At 40.3% G+C, this 17,407-nt stretch overlaps 1 protein-coding gene across 1 annotated transcript; it reads left to right on the forward strand.

Annotated features, from left to right (window-relative positions):
* The first annotated feature begins 5,878 nt into the window (after positions 1 to 5,878).
* Positions 5,879 to 9,713, forward strand: si:ch211-117k10.3 (Krueppel-like factor 15). Its single transcript, XM_053316182.1, has 2 exons — positions 5,879 to 6,994; positions 9,309 to 9,713. The coding sequence occupies exons 1-2, from the start codon at positions 5,880 to 5,882 to the stop codon at positions 9,475 to 9,477; spliced, it is 1,284 nt and encodes a 427-aa protein (XP_053172157.1). The 5' UTR covers position 5,879; the 3' UTR covers positions 9,478 to 9,713.
* Positions 9,714 to 17,407: the final 7,694 nt, after the last annotated feature.

Raw genomic sequence — 17,407 nt, forward strand, 5'->3', positions numbered from 1 at the left:
CACACAAATTTAGCCAACTTCATTTCTTACCACAGGTTTACATTGACCTGAGTGCTAAAAGAATGAGATGTGAAGATAGTTTGTTTTGTGCTGTTACATTTGATTTGTCTTTTAACCTCCAGTTTGAGCAGAAAGTGTTGTACACTGGTAGAACTCTGCCCTTAGCTGTTCTTTAATATGTTTTGTTGGGAGCTTTGTGGATAAGTGATGAGTATGCAGGAGAACTTCAACTTCATATGAGCAAACTGGTGACTGGTTGTTGAGTAAGTTAAAGCCTTAAAGTTGAGTAAAGGGGACTTTATTGCATCAATAATCTAATAACCTTTAATTATTGGTTGAAGAGCCTTAGAGAAGTTTAATGCTTATAAGCACCATCTCACACCTGTCAAACAATAAGAGTTTTAGAGATGAAGAAAAGAATAATCATGTTTTTAAGACCTTTGGATCATCTTTTATAATTCTCCATGTGTGACAGGCAGGTTTTGTAATGAATATTTCAAAGGTGCTAAAAGTTTGAGCACCTTCGACTTAAAAATGTCATACTTTCAAACTGTTGAGGTTTAACTCTGATGGGGTTTTAAGGTGCTGTATTATTTCATCTTATTTCTGACAGCCACTCTGTGTTATTCCTAATGGTTGGTTTGGCTCCCTAATGGTTGGTTTGGCTCTGCTCATGAGATTTGTTGACAATAAGAAAAACCCAGAAAATCGCCCTTATCCTTTAATAATAATCCTTGTTTTAGAGGGAAAGCCTACCAGAAGCTCGAAGCGGATGATCACACTGGTTGTCGGTGTTCCAGACCACACTGTTCTTTGTACGAGCTTTAGCCGTGACATCAGTCATGTCAAAGTTTTTTCCTATTGTCATTGGCGAGCAGAGCTGAGCCTGCGGTGGCATTACAAGCTTCAAACTGACACAGATTTTTTTTAAAGGCAGTTACATGGGATGTTTCTGATCTAAACTGTTCCATTGGGACAAATCATTTCCATGGACCAAAGAGTGAGAATTGAGGAGGAATCTTGTGTGGCAAATTCAAAATGTATAAACATGTTTCTACTTTTACACAAAATGAAAGATGACTAACCCTAACCCTCTATATTGCATCTAATATGTATGTATATCTAATAATGATATACTGAATGATATCACTGACTTACTCTTATTTTACTGTTCCATACAAAAGTGCTCATCTTTCTTCTAAATCAAATGGTAGAAAGTGTTTGCTGTGGAAGATTTTGGGAGATCCAGTCTTGTTAGTCAAAATGACGAAGAACCAAACAGCTGCAGCTGTTACTGGACTAAATGTTAAGACTCAAGAATCATAGCTTAGTTTTATGAAATAGGTCAATTGTTTACACTGTACTGTGTGGCACATAAACAGGGCCAATACTGTCATTTTTTTGGCTCTCAGATTTGTGTACTGCTGTATACTTGACACTTGCAAGTGAAACTGAAGAGATAGATAGATAGATAGATAGATAGATAGATAGATAGATAGATAGATAGATAGATAGATAGATAGATAGATAGATAGATAGATAGATAGATAGATAGATAGATAGATAGATAGATAGATAGATAGATACAACAAACAACAAACAGACAATAAAAAGAAGAACTATAGATTCTTGTTGTACAGCCTGCCACACATCACCCATACTTTCTTTTACATTCTTGAATCCTGAGTTTTGATATACGAAACATTCTCCCCATTCATATTGAACATCATGAGTCGAGGTCAACGCGGTGTCCTTGAGGTGTTGCCTTTGAATGAACACAAGTATCTTCAAGGCCAGCACACAAAGAAACATCACCTAGTGTAAACTGAACCCAGGGATACAGCTAATAGAAAATGTTTGCTTTTGTAACATTTGCATCAACAAACATGAAGCTCCAGGACTCAAAATAATACTACGATCCAAGTTGGGGGAAGAATTTGACTACTAGACAAATACAGGATGTTGTAACGAATGAAGCTTAGCAAATGTTCAGTCACGAAGACTTTCTTTTTGCATGTTCACGCCTATTGTTTTAATTTCCTTGCTGTCGTGTTTGGGGCAGTTGTTCACATCACCTGGTCACAATTAACCAACAGCACAGTGACACATCTTCATTGTCTATCCTATCATATTGCAGCTGTCTTATTAAATATGTTTTCTCCCTCTAGTGCTTTCTTGATGCTTTCTGACGCGACCCACCACCACCTCCCCATCACCACAGTCTTTGCAGATTCTTCAGTGCATCACTTCATCAGCCTGATCATTCAGCAGAAGTCATCAGTCACCACCACCAGGGTCTGGACTCTATGAGTGGATCTATCTTGCTGCTGCTCAGGGCCGAAGTCCTTCTATTCAAAATCTCCATAGAGGGTTCAAGCACCAAAGACTTTTGACAGTACCTTTTTTTTCTTACTTTGTTACTTTATTCTCTGCTCTCTCCTGATTGAACTCTAACAGTGGACACATTTGTTTCTGTCCTTCTTTTGTTTTGTTCTTTCCTTTTCTTTTTCTTTTTGCAGCTAGGGGGTTTAGGATATAGGAGATATAGTGTTTGTAGATATGTTTTGGTAATATAAATGTCATTAACTCCAGAGAATGGAAGAATATATACAATAATCTACTAATGACCAAAAGAACCCTGTAGCTGGGCATTACAACACATTTCAACACAACCTATCCACATTGAGATACACTGGGATTGAACATGTGAAAATCCACAGAAGGGGAGGGGACATCAACAATATCCTTTTGAAATGAGAGAGGCATTCTATTTTCTTTTTTTACCCTTAATATATGAATACCTAAGGGCTTAAAATTACATTTTGATCTCAAGCCTTTTTTAAAAGTAGTATGATCTTTTCTGTATTATTTTTGTGACTCAAATGTGTATTCAACTTAGCTTTTGATGTGATTTATTTGATTCTAATTGTTCTCAGCCTTTTCATAGAGGTGCGCTTTGTCTTCCATATGGGAGTATCAGACCAGTTCTGCTTCTGATTGGTCCAATTTGAGAGCAGCTTGACTCTTAATCATACAGATCACAATCACCTGAGTAATGAATGTACCTGTGTCTATATATTGCTTGTCTTGGGTTGTGATGATGATTTGGCAATGTGTGATGAAGAACTGTGAGATCTAAACATTGCTTTTTTAACAGTTAAAGTTGCTGGGAGCTTTTAATACAGTGTGTGGATCCTCTTTCTATTTTTTTGCCATGGTAATGTAAAGACCATGGACAGAAATGTTTGATACATCTTGACTGAGTTTATGGAATGTGTATTCTTTGCACGACTATTACTGTTGTAATGTGTGCCATGCACCCTCACCAAACTACATGAGGAAATAAAGAAATACAACAAGTGGGTCACAAAAAATGAATAGTTGACACATCATCTGTTAAAGCTAGGCTGAACATTTCCTCTCCATCTTCCTCAGACTAATACAGGCAGACAGAGTGAAGAGGGGCAGGAAAGGTCAATCCTCATGATCAGTAAGCTGTTCCATTAGTAGGTGTTCTCATTATTTTGTCAATAGGCCACATTGTATAGTGTGTAGAGGTGGTAGTGATCCCCCTCCATCAACACATGGCAGTCAGAATTTATCGAGCGGCGTCCAATCGGCGCGCTCCAGTTAGGGCGAGCCTCCGCGGCGCTCGGCCTATCGGAGGCTCTGAATAGGACCCGTGCCTCCGAGTTGTGCAGCGATGTGGTCACGTGACGCTGGGAAAGGGAATGCCAACATGGACCCGTGGCAAGGACGGGATGTGAGCGTGCGACGACAATAACACGACGGAGGAAGAAGAGGAAAAAACAAACAAACAAAAAAAACCCCAACAACCTCGAAATAATTAAAAGGCTGTCGACGGCGCTGCTCCTCTGCACCGAGACTCCTCCGAATAACTCGCGGTAGGTCGAGCCGAAAAGTCCGGGACTCCTGCTCATCCGGAGTGAAGGAGAGTAGTGTACAACATTTTTTTTTGACCCAGCCGAACTTGAGACTCGTGGATTCCCATACAGGCACAGTAGTATTCAGGCGGTTTGGTATGTCTTAAACAGCTCCTCCGTTACTAACACTTGTATTGGTGTTATTTTCCGCGTTGCGGGCTGAGTCCTCCTCGCTGTGGATGGTAATGGGCGCGTCAGTGCGGGCCGTGTTTACCAGCGCTCTGTTTCAAGTATGAGGCCCTGCTGCAACATGTGCCTGACGCTCTGACAGCAGCAACACACATCCTTTACATAAGCAAAGGAGGATTGTTTTACCACATGTGTCTTTGTGGAGTATGGTTTTTAGATTTTGGGGGGGTTGTGCGGATCTGATAGGGGTCCTGGATAGACTCCAGGGGTCGTACAGCTAATTGAAATTAATCTATTCATATAGCAGACATTTACATATGCAAATAATTGTCCATCATGGGTTTTTGTAGTTTTTGCTGCTGTGGATGATATGAACATTTATACATACATGCGCATTTAATATCAACTGTGCCAGATGATTATTGGGGTGAAGATGTTTTTGTTAACATGTGCATGTGTTTTATTAATTAAAGAACGTTTCAGAATAAGCCACGATTATTTTCTCTAGCGATTAATCTGCTGATTATTGACTTGATAATCGATTTGACTCGTAAAAAGTCAGACAGTGAATTTGCAAAGTGAGTCTTCAGATGTCTTACTAGTCTTAAACTCAAATATATTCAGTTCACTATCAATTAAAACAAGGAAAAGCAGCAATTAGTACATTTGAGAAGCTGGACCCTCATATGTTTGAAATAACTGCAGATGATTTTGTGTGTGTGTGTGTGGATTGATTAACTGATTCATGAAGTAATTGCTGCAGCTGTACTGCAGGGGAATGTGCTTTCAAGGAGGCCCCATATGCAAAAACCACCCGAGCAAAATGGGCAACAGCTCAGGGGCCCCAAAATCTCCCAGGTTACTGTATGTTAATTGGTTTTAGTAATCTGATTCATTGCAGTTGTGTTAAAGCATGTTTACCACTAAAGCGCTGGATAGAATGTGAACTTGGTCAGTTGGATGACACAGTGCTTGAACACAGGGCAGGACTTGATCTCAGTTTGCTGTTTAGGTTCCTGATTTACATATGTGAAGAGTTTGTTTTGTATTACATAACAGCATAACACAGCTCACTGTGTCAAACATCAACTTTATTATCTTGTACAGGATTTTCCCAACATTTGGTATCAGACATATATGTGTATATATAATTATACTGTATATTATAAAGACACTGATATTGAAATTAGCATTTATAAGCCACATACAAACATTTAATAAATGGTTTATATCACTACAATATAGTTGTAAGCAGAGATAAGGACATTTTTAAGTGTTTAATTATTTACATTATTTGTCAGTAGTTATGACATTTCATTTGAGGCATATTTTATATTACCAAAGTAGCATTTTTCTATATTTTTGCGCATTATTTATGTAGGTTCACGCAGAAGGAGTTATAGTTATTGACAAATACATTGAAACACTTAGAGCTGCTTACATTTACATTACAGTGTGCAATAAACTGTTTATGTGCTTAAAGTTAAGTGCTTAAATTTTGTTGGCCACCAGAATTGCCTGTTGTCCATCTGGCAGCTCATTAAAAGCATAGACACACAACACATAACACAATGTGAATACTAAGATAAGATAAAAACACATTAAAATGAAGTCCCTGAGAAGGCTGTTGCCTGTTGGATAAATAACCTCTAATGTTGTTTGTGGCCAACGTTTCAAATCCAGGAATTAAGGTAAATAGCTTTCCATGTAATAAAAGCTGATCTCTTTGCTGTCTTTGCAGGTTTTGTGATTCGTCTTGTGGATAGAGTTTCTCCAGCATCCTCTCTACTGGTTTGGCCTGGATCAATGGTGTCTCTTAGCAGCAGAACGCTGAGTTTGGAGAATGACCTGTTCAGGGACAGCAGCAGCAGCAGCAGCAGCAGCAGCATGCTGTTCTCCCTCGGCCTGGGAGACGGAGCCTGCAGCGAGGGAGGCAGTTCAGCCTCCTGTGACAGCCCTGAGGCTGGAGAGTTAGGGGCTATGCACAGCTCCAGCCCTGGAGAGGAGGAAGATGAGGAGGAAGAAGAAGACGAAGATGAAGGGGTGCCTCTGCATATTTTTTTTGGTGAAGCAGAGGAACCTGCAAGTCAGGAGCCCAAGCTGCCAGAATTCTCCTTCACTCCCCCTTCCCCGTTCTCCCCGACCCTGGAGGACATAGAGGAGTTCTTGAGGGAAAAGATGGAACCAGGTAAAGAGGAGCAGCTGGTCCTGAAAGAGGAGGCTTCCCCTCTACCCTGTAGCTCCAGTGACTCTTCATCCACCCCTGCAGCCCCAGCCTCCACCTCAGAGTCTTGCAGTGACTCAGGGACTAGTGCTTCCCGCTGCACTTCAAACCCAAACACCCACCAGGATGAGCAGAACAGTCCCAGTCCAGCTGATGCTTCCCCTTCTGCCCAAGTAAACCCCTCACCGTCCACCTTAACCCCACCGATGCTCTTGGGTGCTCCTCTGGTCCTCCAGCTCCAGCCCCTACCTCTGGCTCAACCTCAGACCCCAGCAGGGTCTCCTCCCGGTGCTCCAAATGGCATTTGGCTCACTCATGTGGTCATGGGGCTCCAGGGTGCAACAGGACAAAATCTTACCCTGCTGACCCCCCAGGTGCCCTCCACCACCACCACTTTGGTGTCTCTGAACAGTGGAGATAAATCAGCTGACCAGAAGTACGTAAAGATCGCCCCTCTGCCCATCACCATGAGGACTCTAGAGATCACGGGCGTGACTGGGGTTGGGGGACAGGGCATCAGTTTGTTGAAGGCCGTGGCTCCCAGGGTGACCAGAGTGCCACCCACAGAGAGGGTCCATAAGTGCTCCCATCCAGGCTGCGGGAAGATGTACACCAAAAGCAGCCACCTGAAAGCTCACTTCCGGCGGCATACGGGAGAGAAACCCTACACGTGTAGCTGGCCTGAGTGTGGCTGGAGGTATGTGACAACCCTAACCCATAAACTGCTGCATCTAATCAATAAAAACAAAACTACTCTAGGGCCAAAAACAACACATATCTTAATGACTGCTGATTTCAACATGCTGTGCTATTGCCTCATCTGTAATACGGTGGAGTAACAGCTGGGGCTGGGCTAAATATTAATAGAGCAGTAGCAGCGCTGTGGAGCGGAGATATGGAGTAGCCAGCCAGTGTGAAGAAGCCGCGGGGGTGGGGGGGTTTGGAGGCATGACCCTCCTGAGGAAAATGTTGTCCGTAGTGTAGTCCAAATCTGGTGGCTTCTAGCACATTCTAATGCCTCATTTTCATCATATACACTCATACACTTCACATGTAGTGAATTATTATAAAGGAGAATTAAGCTTCTTGTGTGTTTTAGCTCACACAGTCCGTAGAAGTTTTTCATATTTAAAACCACACCTATTCCTGACTGACTGAACTTTTGAAAATAAGACTCATTAGACCTTATTTTTCTTTTTTTTAATATATATATATATATATATATATAAGTCTTACTGTTAGGTTTATCAGGACATGCCACAATGGTCGTCAGTGTATTGTTGTAGTAGAAACATAAACGTAGTATAAACAAGGTTATTTTAAGGGGGACAATGTTTTGTAACCTATGTATTGACTTTAAATTGAATTACATTTAAAATAAAACTGTGAATCACTTGACCCAAATCATGTAAATCAACTCAACTTTCTTCATCTTCTATCTATCGTCCTTAGTTTCATCATATGACACAGGCCTGTTACTTTGACAACATTGTCTGCTTTAGTGTGTGTTTGCAATTCGTCTCATAGATGGCTCTGCTGTAAAAAGGGCAGTGTAAATAAAGATAATTCATTAATCGGTTCACTCATTAAGCCCATAAATGTCTGTGTGGCGTATATGGAAAATGCAGCACTCTCTAATAGTTACTGCTCAATCGTCAAGTTGCTGCCGCCTGTGTTTTCCAGTGTTTTCGGGTGTTTTCCGGAGTAGCCTGACTAATTGAGAAAAGACACAGAAGAGTACTGTTTGTTACTTAGCAGGATTCAACCTCTCAGCTGAGTGCACACTTTCATATAGAGCATGTGTGTGTGGAACTGATACAGGCAGATAGGCACATGTCTCTATCATCATGCTCACATCGTACATGCATAACAATCACAACTTGTCAATCAAAATGAATTATTTTTGCTTATATCCCTGAGTACATCATTAGCAGAGTCTTGAGATTGATTCGCTCGCTCCATGTCAAAGTGCCTTTCGTCAGACGGACGAAACTCTTCCCTGTAGTGTTTGTGCTTTCATTGACACCACAGCCATACCAGCATTTTCCCAGAAATGTCTCGAAAAGTCTTGAGGTGAGAAATTGGTGGTTCAGATTTCCCTGAGTATCGAATCCCTGACCCCATGCAGGAAATGTCCCTGAACATTTCAGGGATAGACTGCATGTGTGGAAGGAGCTTAACAGCAGCCCAGAATGGTATTCTCTCTTGGCTTACACCCTTCAACACCAGACTTATGTCTCTTTCACACATAGCTCCTGGTAAATTACGGGAGAGAAAAAAGGATACCGTTAGTGATTTTTGCTGTACACACATGCAGCTACATCCAGGAATATTTCCATTTTGCACCTTTTCAGACATAACATGGCAATGCTGGAATATACGGGGCAAGGGACAGTCCAGCAGATGGCAGTAATGCAACACTTACGGATGCTGACCGCCGTAAAACTCAACAGAAGAAGAGGTCAAAACTCACAAAAGTTAGCTCGAACTTTCAAACTAAGCAGTGCCTATCAAATTTTAATCAAAAAACATATTTTAGTGAACTTTTAAGTCATAATATGAGAAAGTTTGGGAAAACAGACAAGCCAAAACCAAGCACTACATCACCCATACATCAAGTCTTGTGATTGTTTGGCTCGCTCCACGTGAAAGTAGTGTCGTTGGCTAGATGGACACCACCCTTTTAACGCTTGTAATGCAATGTTATTGTTTTCATTCACAACACAACCATACCAGCATGTTTCTATGCTTGAGGTGGGAAATTGGCAGTATAGATTTCCTGCAATATCCATCCCTGCTCCTATTCACACATGACCCCATGCAGGAAATGTTCCAGAGCATTTCAGGGATTGACCACATGTGTAAGAAGGGGCTTTAAGGACATCGATGATTGTGGTTTCTACATATTTATTATTTAATGGATTGATTAGTAAGTAGGTTGATCTGAAACACTTGGTATATTTCTTTATATCTGTGTTCCTAACCCTGCACCTCTGCTCCTTTATCACTAGGTTCTCCCGATCCGATGAACTGTCCCGTCACCGCCGCTCCCACTCCGGTATCAAGCCCTACGAGTGCTCACTGTGTGAGAAGAAGTTTGCCCGCAGTGACCACTTATCCAAACACACAAAGGTCCATCGCAGCTCCAGGCCCAGCAGGATTATCAGATCCACCGTGTGACACCTCTCAACCTGGCCTAGATAACTGGTCTCCCTCAGGACTTTTGGTGCTTTACGAGCAGAACTTTTCCGAAGAATCTTGAGAGCTGGCTACTGTCTCTCCCTCGTAATATTCTGTCCTTTCTCTCGTCCCAGCTCTTTATCTTTTCACTGTCTCTCCCTGTGAGCAGCTCATCATAGCACTACACTGAGCTCAGGGAAAAAACTCAGATGAAAGTGGATTTCCCGGGCCTTCATACACACATATACACACACATATGTCAAATCACATACCAGGAGACAGTCTTACAGAAACCCCTCTTGCAGCCACTGCTTGTGCTGCTGTTCCTGTTACAAGCTACCAGGTGCTGTGGTAACTAGTAACTGGAGCTTCTCTAATTTATAATCTCCCCTCTTCTTCAAAGCCAAACTTCAGGGTCCACATGCATAAAGCTTCCCAATGTTTTCGTACGTCGTCTAAGTATGAATTTACTGTGTTTTGTTCAGCGTACATTTGGGTCACATTTATGCCATGTGTTCTAATCATAAGGCTTGCGAAGGACATGTTCACGTGGCCGAGCGTGACAGCCGTGTCCGTAGAGTGAAATTCAGATTAAAGCAGCAGAAGTCTCCTCTAAAGATTTTTAGAGCCCAATATGAATGACGCCATACTAAAACTTTGTGGCTTCTGCTCACAATTTGTCCAAGCTGCGGAAAAAACTTTGAATTTCCCGATGTTTTATGCATCCAACCCTGGCCTTTATTGCATTCGTCCAATCATAATCCACCCCTGTCTTGACCCGTTTGCCTTTTTCTCTGTCCCAGTACGCCGTAATCTCCATCGATGCCTTTTGTCCGTGTCACAAAACTTCACTTGATCCTACTGTTGTACTGTTATCATATGACTGCTCTTATTTAACTGTGATTCTGAACCGGGGGGGTTGCCAAACCAGAATTCCCTGTTCCAGCCCTGTGAGAGCATGAAAACGACAGTTATAAGCTCTTTGTTGTCTGAAAAACTCTTGAAATCATTGTGCAGCCCGACTTATGTGGCCTAGTAACTACTCGGCCTATATGCTATACTTTGGCTCAGTGGTGCAAGAGTGAATATCGCTCTGTTCTTATTTACGGTAGCAGTTACCTTTTTCTCTGTTGGTTGTAGCAGCAAAAAAAGCTAATAGTCTAAATAGCTGGAAAGGCAGCTAACATCTATTCAATCATCTGTATAAGCATACTCAATATAATGTGTACTGAACATAAAGGACAAAGATAACACGTGTACAGCCTGTAGCCTTTATATAGATGTGTTTTTTTTAATCAAAGAAGATTTTCAATCAGTGCATTAAGCTATTCAGTCGTGTTTGTGGAGAGGTTTTTTCAGTCCGATGTGTGAGTTTGATTGTAGCGTAATCAATCTGTGGAATGTCAGACTGATTATGGTCTGGGATTTGGAGTCCCATTCTACCCATTTACAAACCATTAAGCTGAGTCTGCTGGTCTCAAGTGCACTTGTGTTAGTGGAAAGTGGAAACTGTCATTGTGCTCTTATGGCAGTTCCATAAAAATGTATCAGAACCATAAAATGGCAAAAAAAGGGGGTATTTTATAAGGAAGGCGAAACTGCACTGCGCAGTTCAGTCACTGTTGTCATGTGTTCTTTGATCTGAACCCTTTGGTGCTTGTTAACCTTCCAGTGCTTCACACAAAGAGACTGTATAACTGAAAGCATGAAGCTTCATATAACTGGATTGTCTGAAGACACTTACTACTACAAACCGTAGGCTACTGGCAATCTTAACTTAGCTCAAGCCACATTGGTGCTTTTTTTTTTTGGATAAACTCAAAACTAGAGCACTTGAGCATGTAGCAGTGCACAGTCATTTTTACACAGCAATCATCTTCTTCTTTTTTTTAAATCTTACAGATACGATAGCTTTCTTTTTTTTTTTTTAAACAATCATGCTTAGTAATGTAGAATGCCGTTTAAAGCAGACAGACGGGCAGACGTGTTTATCTGTCTGAACCAGTGCTGTCTTTGTGTCTAAGCCTCCCCAGGCTGCTCCTACTGACCTACATCCAGATCTGTATTCCCTAATCATCATCCAGTTCTCTCTCTATCTGTTTCTCTCTGAGTCCTGCTTGTGTATCTGTTTGAACACAGGCTGTTTTGTTTTTTTGTTTTTTTTGTTTTTTTGAATACCAGAAATGCTATTTTCCTATTTGCAAAAATAAAAAGCAAAAAACTGACAATGCTGAATCTTTTGCTTTGTTGTTTTTGGATGGATGCTTATCAAAATGTTACTGCGTTTATGACTACAGAATGAGGGTCGGGGGTTAGAATTAATTTCTCATGAAATAATGAGTTATATTATATCAGATCTTGACAAATGTGGCAATTACACTGTGCTAAAAAGAGGCTTTTTTTTAACACCCACTGCCATTTTACATATAACTACCATATTGTGAAAAGAGTTCAGACTTTAACCAGTTCAGTATAAGCTCATACTGGTTATACTGCACAAGTGATAAAGTAACAAAATACATTTATTCAAGTACTGTGCTTGACATTTCAGGTACTGCACTTCAGTATTCCTATTTGGTTCTGCTACTTAAAGAAATAACTTTTACTATATTTATCTGACAAACATAGTTGCTTTGTAATTTAAAGTTGCATTCATGTTTTTTGGGCTGGGGCCAAAGAGCTCCACAACAAGCTAATCATTATACAAACAGTTAGCAAACAATTGCCTCTTTACACAACCAGCAGACACAGCGTTCATTTGAAGTTGTGTTTCTACGGAGTCCCTCCTTTGTCAGCTAAGAAACAAAATTTACGTGTAACCTATGGTGAAGTTAGTTTTAAGAAAGACATTCACTCTGGATCCAGTGGCTTCTTCTTGGGGGTACACACTACAAGAGACAAAGCTAAAAAACAAACAGCAGTGTGGCTAGCTACATTGTTGCTGAGTCACCGTTGAAATGTTGCTAAAGCACTTTGCTGCGCTACACATAAGCTAACGTTATCTATTATAGCACCAGCCAGCTAAATATCACACACAACAGCTAGCCACTGTGCGTTTAACAAATGAGCCTTCTTCTGCAAGCTACATTTTTTATTATTTATGTCATGGTAAAAAAAAACAACAACAAAATAGGCTTAAATAACACAGGAAACTGGCTAACATCAAGGATGACTTTCTCTTCTATTTTCACTTTGTGCTCCAATGATGCGCGTTAAAAAAAGATAAGGACAGCTTTACTTTGATGTGTAGCTCGTCACGCCTGTCATGTAGCAACAAGTGTCGGGCATCGGTTTGGAGCTTCATGTTGCTTTAGCTTTGTTGACTTCTTATCTGTTCATTTCTGTTTGTTATAATATGAAATACAAGAAGTACTATAAGGAGGTGTGCCTTATTTCTCCAGGGATTTGGAGTAAATGGGTCACATGAGATTGAAGCTATTGAAAAAAACTGCAGTTATTCTCTATTCAAATATTCACGTAAAATAAGTTAACCACACATTAGCCATCAACATTCACTATTTTATCTGTCAACCTGCTTTTATACAGTAGAAAATAACCTCTAAATACTAATTAGCTTTGCTGTCATGGCTGACAAAGTTACCAGTCTGCTGTCCTATCACTGTTTGTCTAGTCACCGCCTCTCCTCTATTTTACCCAACAACTGTCTCATTGAAATGACACCAATGTAAATTTCCTGCAGCGCTGAACGACAGCAGGATTACAGCACAGAGTGGGTGGCAGAATAACCACATCAAGGCCACTGTAGCACGTCTCTGTATTAAAAAAATGCTGCAGGCAGGTTTCAATCCTGTAATCACTTTCCAATACTGATCTGACTGCTGCAGTGTGCTGCAGAGTCTCACTGTTCAGTACTGTTAAGAAAGCACAGAGGAGGCTGCAGCTGCATATCTCCAAGCTTATCTATTTGGAATTTGTGGTCATTGGTGCTTTCCAGTTGTGTTTGTTTGGGAGGGAACACCCGGAGGAAACTGGGACTGGCTTCAAAGCAGATATCTACATCACCTCCTTTCCTGCTCTGCTCTTTCGCACTGTCACTAATCTGGGATGATGTAGTCAGAAAGAGCTGCCCATCTGATTCATGTCGAGTCCTGCTGTCTTGTTTTTTACAGATTGTAGCCGAGGCAGACGTCTGAGGAGACAGTGGACCGGAACAGTAGGACAGAGGGAGGAAAGGGGGCTTCCTTTCAGAAATGAAATGTGGCCACAGGCTGTAATGTAATAAGAGTAGCTGACAACAGTTGTGACCAGAGGTTATAGGACAAAGCACTGTACTGTCTTTAAAGCAGAACAGTGCTGCCTTTAAAAAGTTGTAGATTTACCCTAATCAGTAAGTGTGTCACGAACATTTGGCTCCTAAAGCTAAAGAACACAAAGCACTGTTCTTATTTTGTTTGAATAGATAGTTTGAAGCTATTTCTTTGACAAAGAATAAGAAACTTACTTAGAGGATTTATAAAAATGTTTTTTCCCTTTCACGCTTTATTCTGTCTTTCTCTCTTTTGTATCTCTGAGGCCTTGGAGGACGCTTAACTGAATTCACAGAAGAATCACAAAAGAAAGCAATGTATCAAATCACTATGTGTAATGTGAAAGGGGGTACCTGAAAATTATGAGCCAATTTTGACATTCTCTTAAGCCCTTTAGTACATTTTAGTGTCTTTCAACTCATTATGTTGATTTTATGGCCTTAAATTGTCCTGTTTCAGTTCAGTCTCACAGCTCTCATCAATGTTCTTGAGCTTTTTTGCTGAAAGTTGGCAAAAAAAAATCCTTGTTTTACTGCCTTTTGGTTGTCCATTTTTCTGAAATTTTCCCACACACTTATTGATACAACCTACCCACATTGTGTTTTGGCCTGCTAACCAATCACCACTTGCCCAGCTGTGATGACTGGTTAATAAGTCATAAGACTAAAATTTCTTGGAAACAACTATTATTTTATTCTGATTGGATAATGCTGCTGTCTGGTGAACTCTTGGAGGCCCCTTTCTGCTTGAGGGCCCCTGGGCACCTGCTGAGCTTCCCCATGTGGTAGATCTGGCCATGCTTACATACAGAAACCCTAACCCAAATGTATGCTAATGTTTCTCCATGTCTGCTGGATAGGCAACAGCTAGCTAAAAGGTTCGCCAACAATACTTCACCCTTCTAAACTGATGGTAAAGAATTAAGTCAATTTTACTTGTATAATCCAATATCACCAATCACAATTTTTCCTCAAGAGGGTTTTACAATCTGTGCAGCAATACATCATGCTCTGTCCTTAGACCTTTGATTCCAATAAGAAAGAATCCTTAAAACTAAAATTGAAACCTCGGGAAGAGCAACAGCAGAGGAATCCCTTTACCAGGACAACAGACCCCCATGCAATAGATGAGTGTACAGAATAGAACAAGAAAGACAAATTAAATAACAGTAATTACAACAATGGTACAGCATAGAACACAGAATGACAAAATGACTCTGGATTATGGTTAAAATGGACACAACAACCTCAATCTAGACATACACTCTTCTGGATTACAATTAGGAATTTTCCACACAAACATTACATTCCCATTGATAGAAGAACATACTGTTGATTCTGCTGCAAGTTAAATGCTGGTTTCCAATAAAAGTCAGTGTATCTACATGAACTAGAGACACATTTTAAACCTGCAGATGTTAATGGGGAAAGTCCATAGATTTTACCATCAGCTGTAATGACTCACTCAACCAACAAGTCAATCCAGCACCACAACTCTACAAAAATAATCACCCTCTTTAACTGCACCAAGAGCTGCATAGTCTTCACTTTTCTTGGTTTGCGGCTGCTCAGTTAGTAAGGTTAGTGTTTCTTTGTTCTGTGATCACAATTGGTGAATTGTTACTTACTTGTTAATTGTTACATGTGTTAATGCTGAGGGGAGCTAAACGTTTACTCACTGTCCTCGTCAGATAACAAATGAATGAATACACTTAACTTACTGAGAGCTGGTTGAATGTGTCACTCCTGTAATATGCTGCCACTTGGTGGTTAATCTGAAAAAATGCAGTAATTTCTACATCGTGTTTGTCCAATAGAGAAGGAATCATATATCATCCTATTTATCGTCCAACAAAAGTAGTTATCGTGACAGGCCTAACTGTATGTGTGCTATAATTCCACAATGGATAAGTACTGCTTGGCCGCATGAAAAGAGAACTGGTCTGAAGCATATACTGTCTTTGGAAATTGAAATCACTATGCTTTACTTTAAAATGTGAGTGCAAACACAGCAGTAAAGACCACAGACTCAAACCATACACATACATTAAATAATCCTAAACCTAAAACCAATGTACCTCCACATCTGGATGTTATAGGTGCAAACACACCACCTTATAACCTGAGATGTCTGACTAGATTATTATCAGTGAGCAGGTCAGAAATGATGAAGGGAGCACAAGCTGTTTGGGCTCCTAAAGAATTTGGGTTCAATGCTCAGAAGTATTTGATATCACCGTTTTCACATCAAACCAGTGAGAGAAGCTCAGACAAAAAACACAAATACTAATGGCTCAGTTGAAAAAAAAGTGTTCTAACATTGCCAGAAAAAGAGTGGGTTCATGTCAGACTCCACTGCTCACGTTAAGAAGTTGATTGAGCTACTTGATTGCTTTAAGGACTTTAAGTAGAATACTAATTCTGTATTCCACAGGGAGCCAATCAAGTGATTTAAGCACAAGGGTCATATATTAGAGTGTATGTGTGAGGACTCTGTGTTCTGAATGAGTTCTTGTTTACCAGCAAAGAGAGCGTTACTGCAGTCTAACCTGGTTGACATGAATGCATGCACCAGTTTCACAGAGTCAGCTTGTGGTAAGTTCACTCTAACTTTAGATATGTTTTTCAAATGATCAACAAAAACTGCACCAGTTTCATCACTGACGAGACAGATTTTTAAAGTTAAGATCAGTCCAAAACATTTGAAGTTATTATATTTCATTATGATATATATAATGATATGACATATGTCTACAATTACAACTGACATGCCTGACTCACTCAATCTCCTCAAACTTTTTTACTGTAGCTTGCAGGTTGCAGGCGTTTTGAACGCAATACAAAGCAACAGCTGCAGTATAAGAAGAACAAATCTGCATTTGTAACACTTCCTGCCTGCACATGGCTCAAGTGTTAAAATTAGAGCAACTATTATTTTACATGCTTTTAGGAGGTGACATCAACATGTTTACACCTGCAGGTCTCATTTTTCTTCTAGGTGGTGCAGGGTGGTCTGACAAGATGGACTATCTTCAGTCTGTAAAATGTGAATAATAGAGTTGATTTATGTGAGTTATTGAGTTATAACCCAATTCCACGAAATGCTTCACGTCGTACATTATGTGTCTGACAGCTCTGTAATAGACTTATTAATTCAATTATGAAGATTTTTTCCCACACTCATTTTATGATTTTTTTAGCATATGCCTGCATTCACTCAACTATGTAATTATTGACAGCTGCCAACAATATGTTCGCACCATAACTGTGCTTCCAAAGCACAAAATTGACTGATATATCCCCTCCTTTATTGGCACAAAATCTAATTATTTGAGTGTGGATCCATTCATCTGAAATAAGTGCAATATGACATAGCAATATTTAAGAATTCACACTTTTTATGAGAAAAAAAAATTGCACAATCAGTACTTCCAAACTAAATTGTGGAGAGCCAAGATTTGAGGCAGCAGAGATTTTAGCAACATGTTGTAAACACGAAGCCTACAGCAGGTAAGTAAACTATGTTAGAAAGTTAGAAACTTTGCGCACTGATAATTTCATGAAGAGAATTTGCAGGTATAGAAACAGCAAAATAATAAACATCAGCACAGAAACAAGAGAGGAAGTGATCTCAGCGTGAGTTTAATGACACATTCTTGTCCA

Source organism: Scomber japonicus, chromosome 3 (genome assembly GCF_027409825.1).
Source record: "Scomber japonicus isolate fScoJap1 chromosome 3, fScoJap1.pri, whole genome shotgun sequence".
Classification (NCBI taxonomy): Eukaryota; Metazoa; Chordata; class Actinopteri; order Scombriformes; family Scombridae; genus Scomber; species Scomber japonicus.

Excerpts from the sequence above, each read along its gene's own strand:
- si:ch211-117k10.3 (XM_053316182.1), top strand. The coding sequence starts at position 5,880 with ATGGTGTCTCTTAGCAGCAGAACGCTGAGTTTGGAGAATGACCTGTTC. Across the intron at positions 6,995-9,308 it reads TGGCCTGAGTGTGGCTGGAG|GTTCTCCCGATCCGATGAAC; the intron begins GTATGTGACAAC and ends CTTTATCACTAG.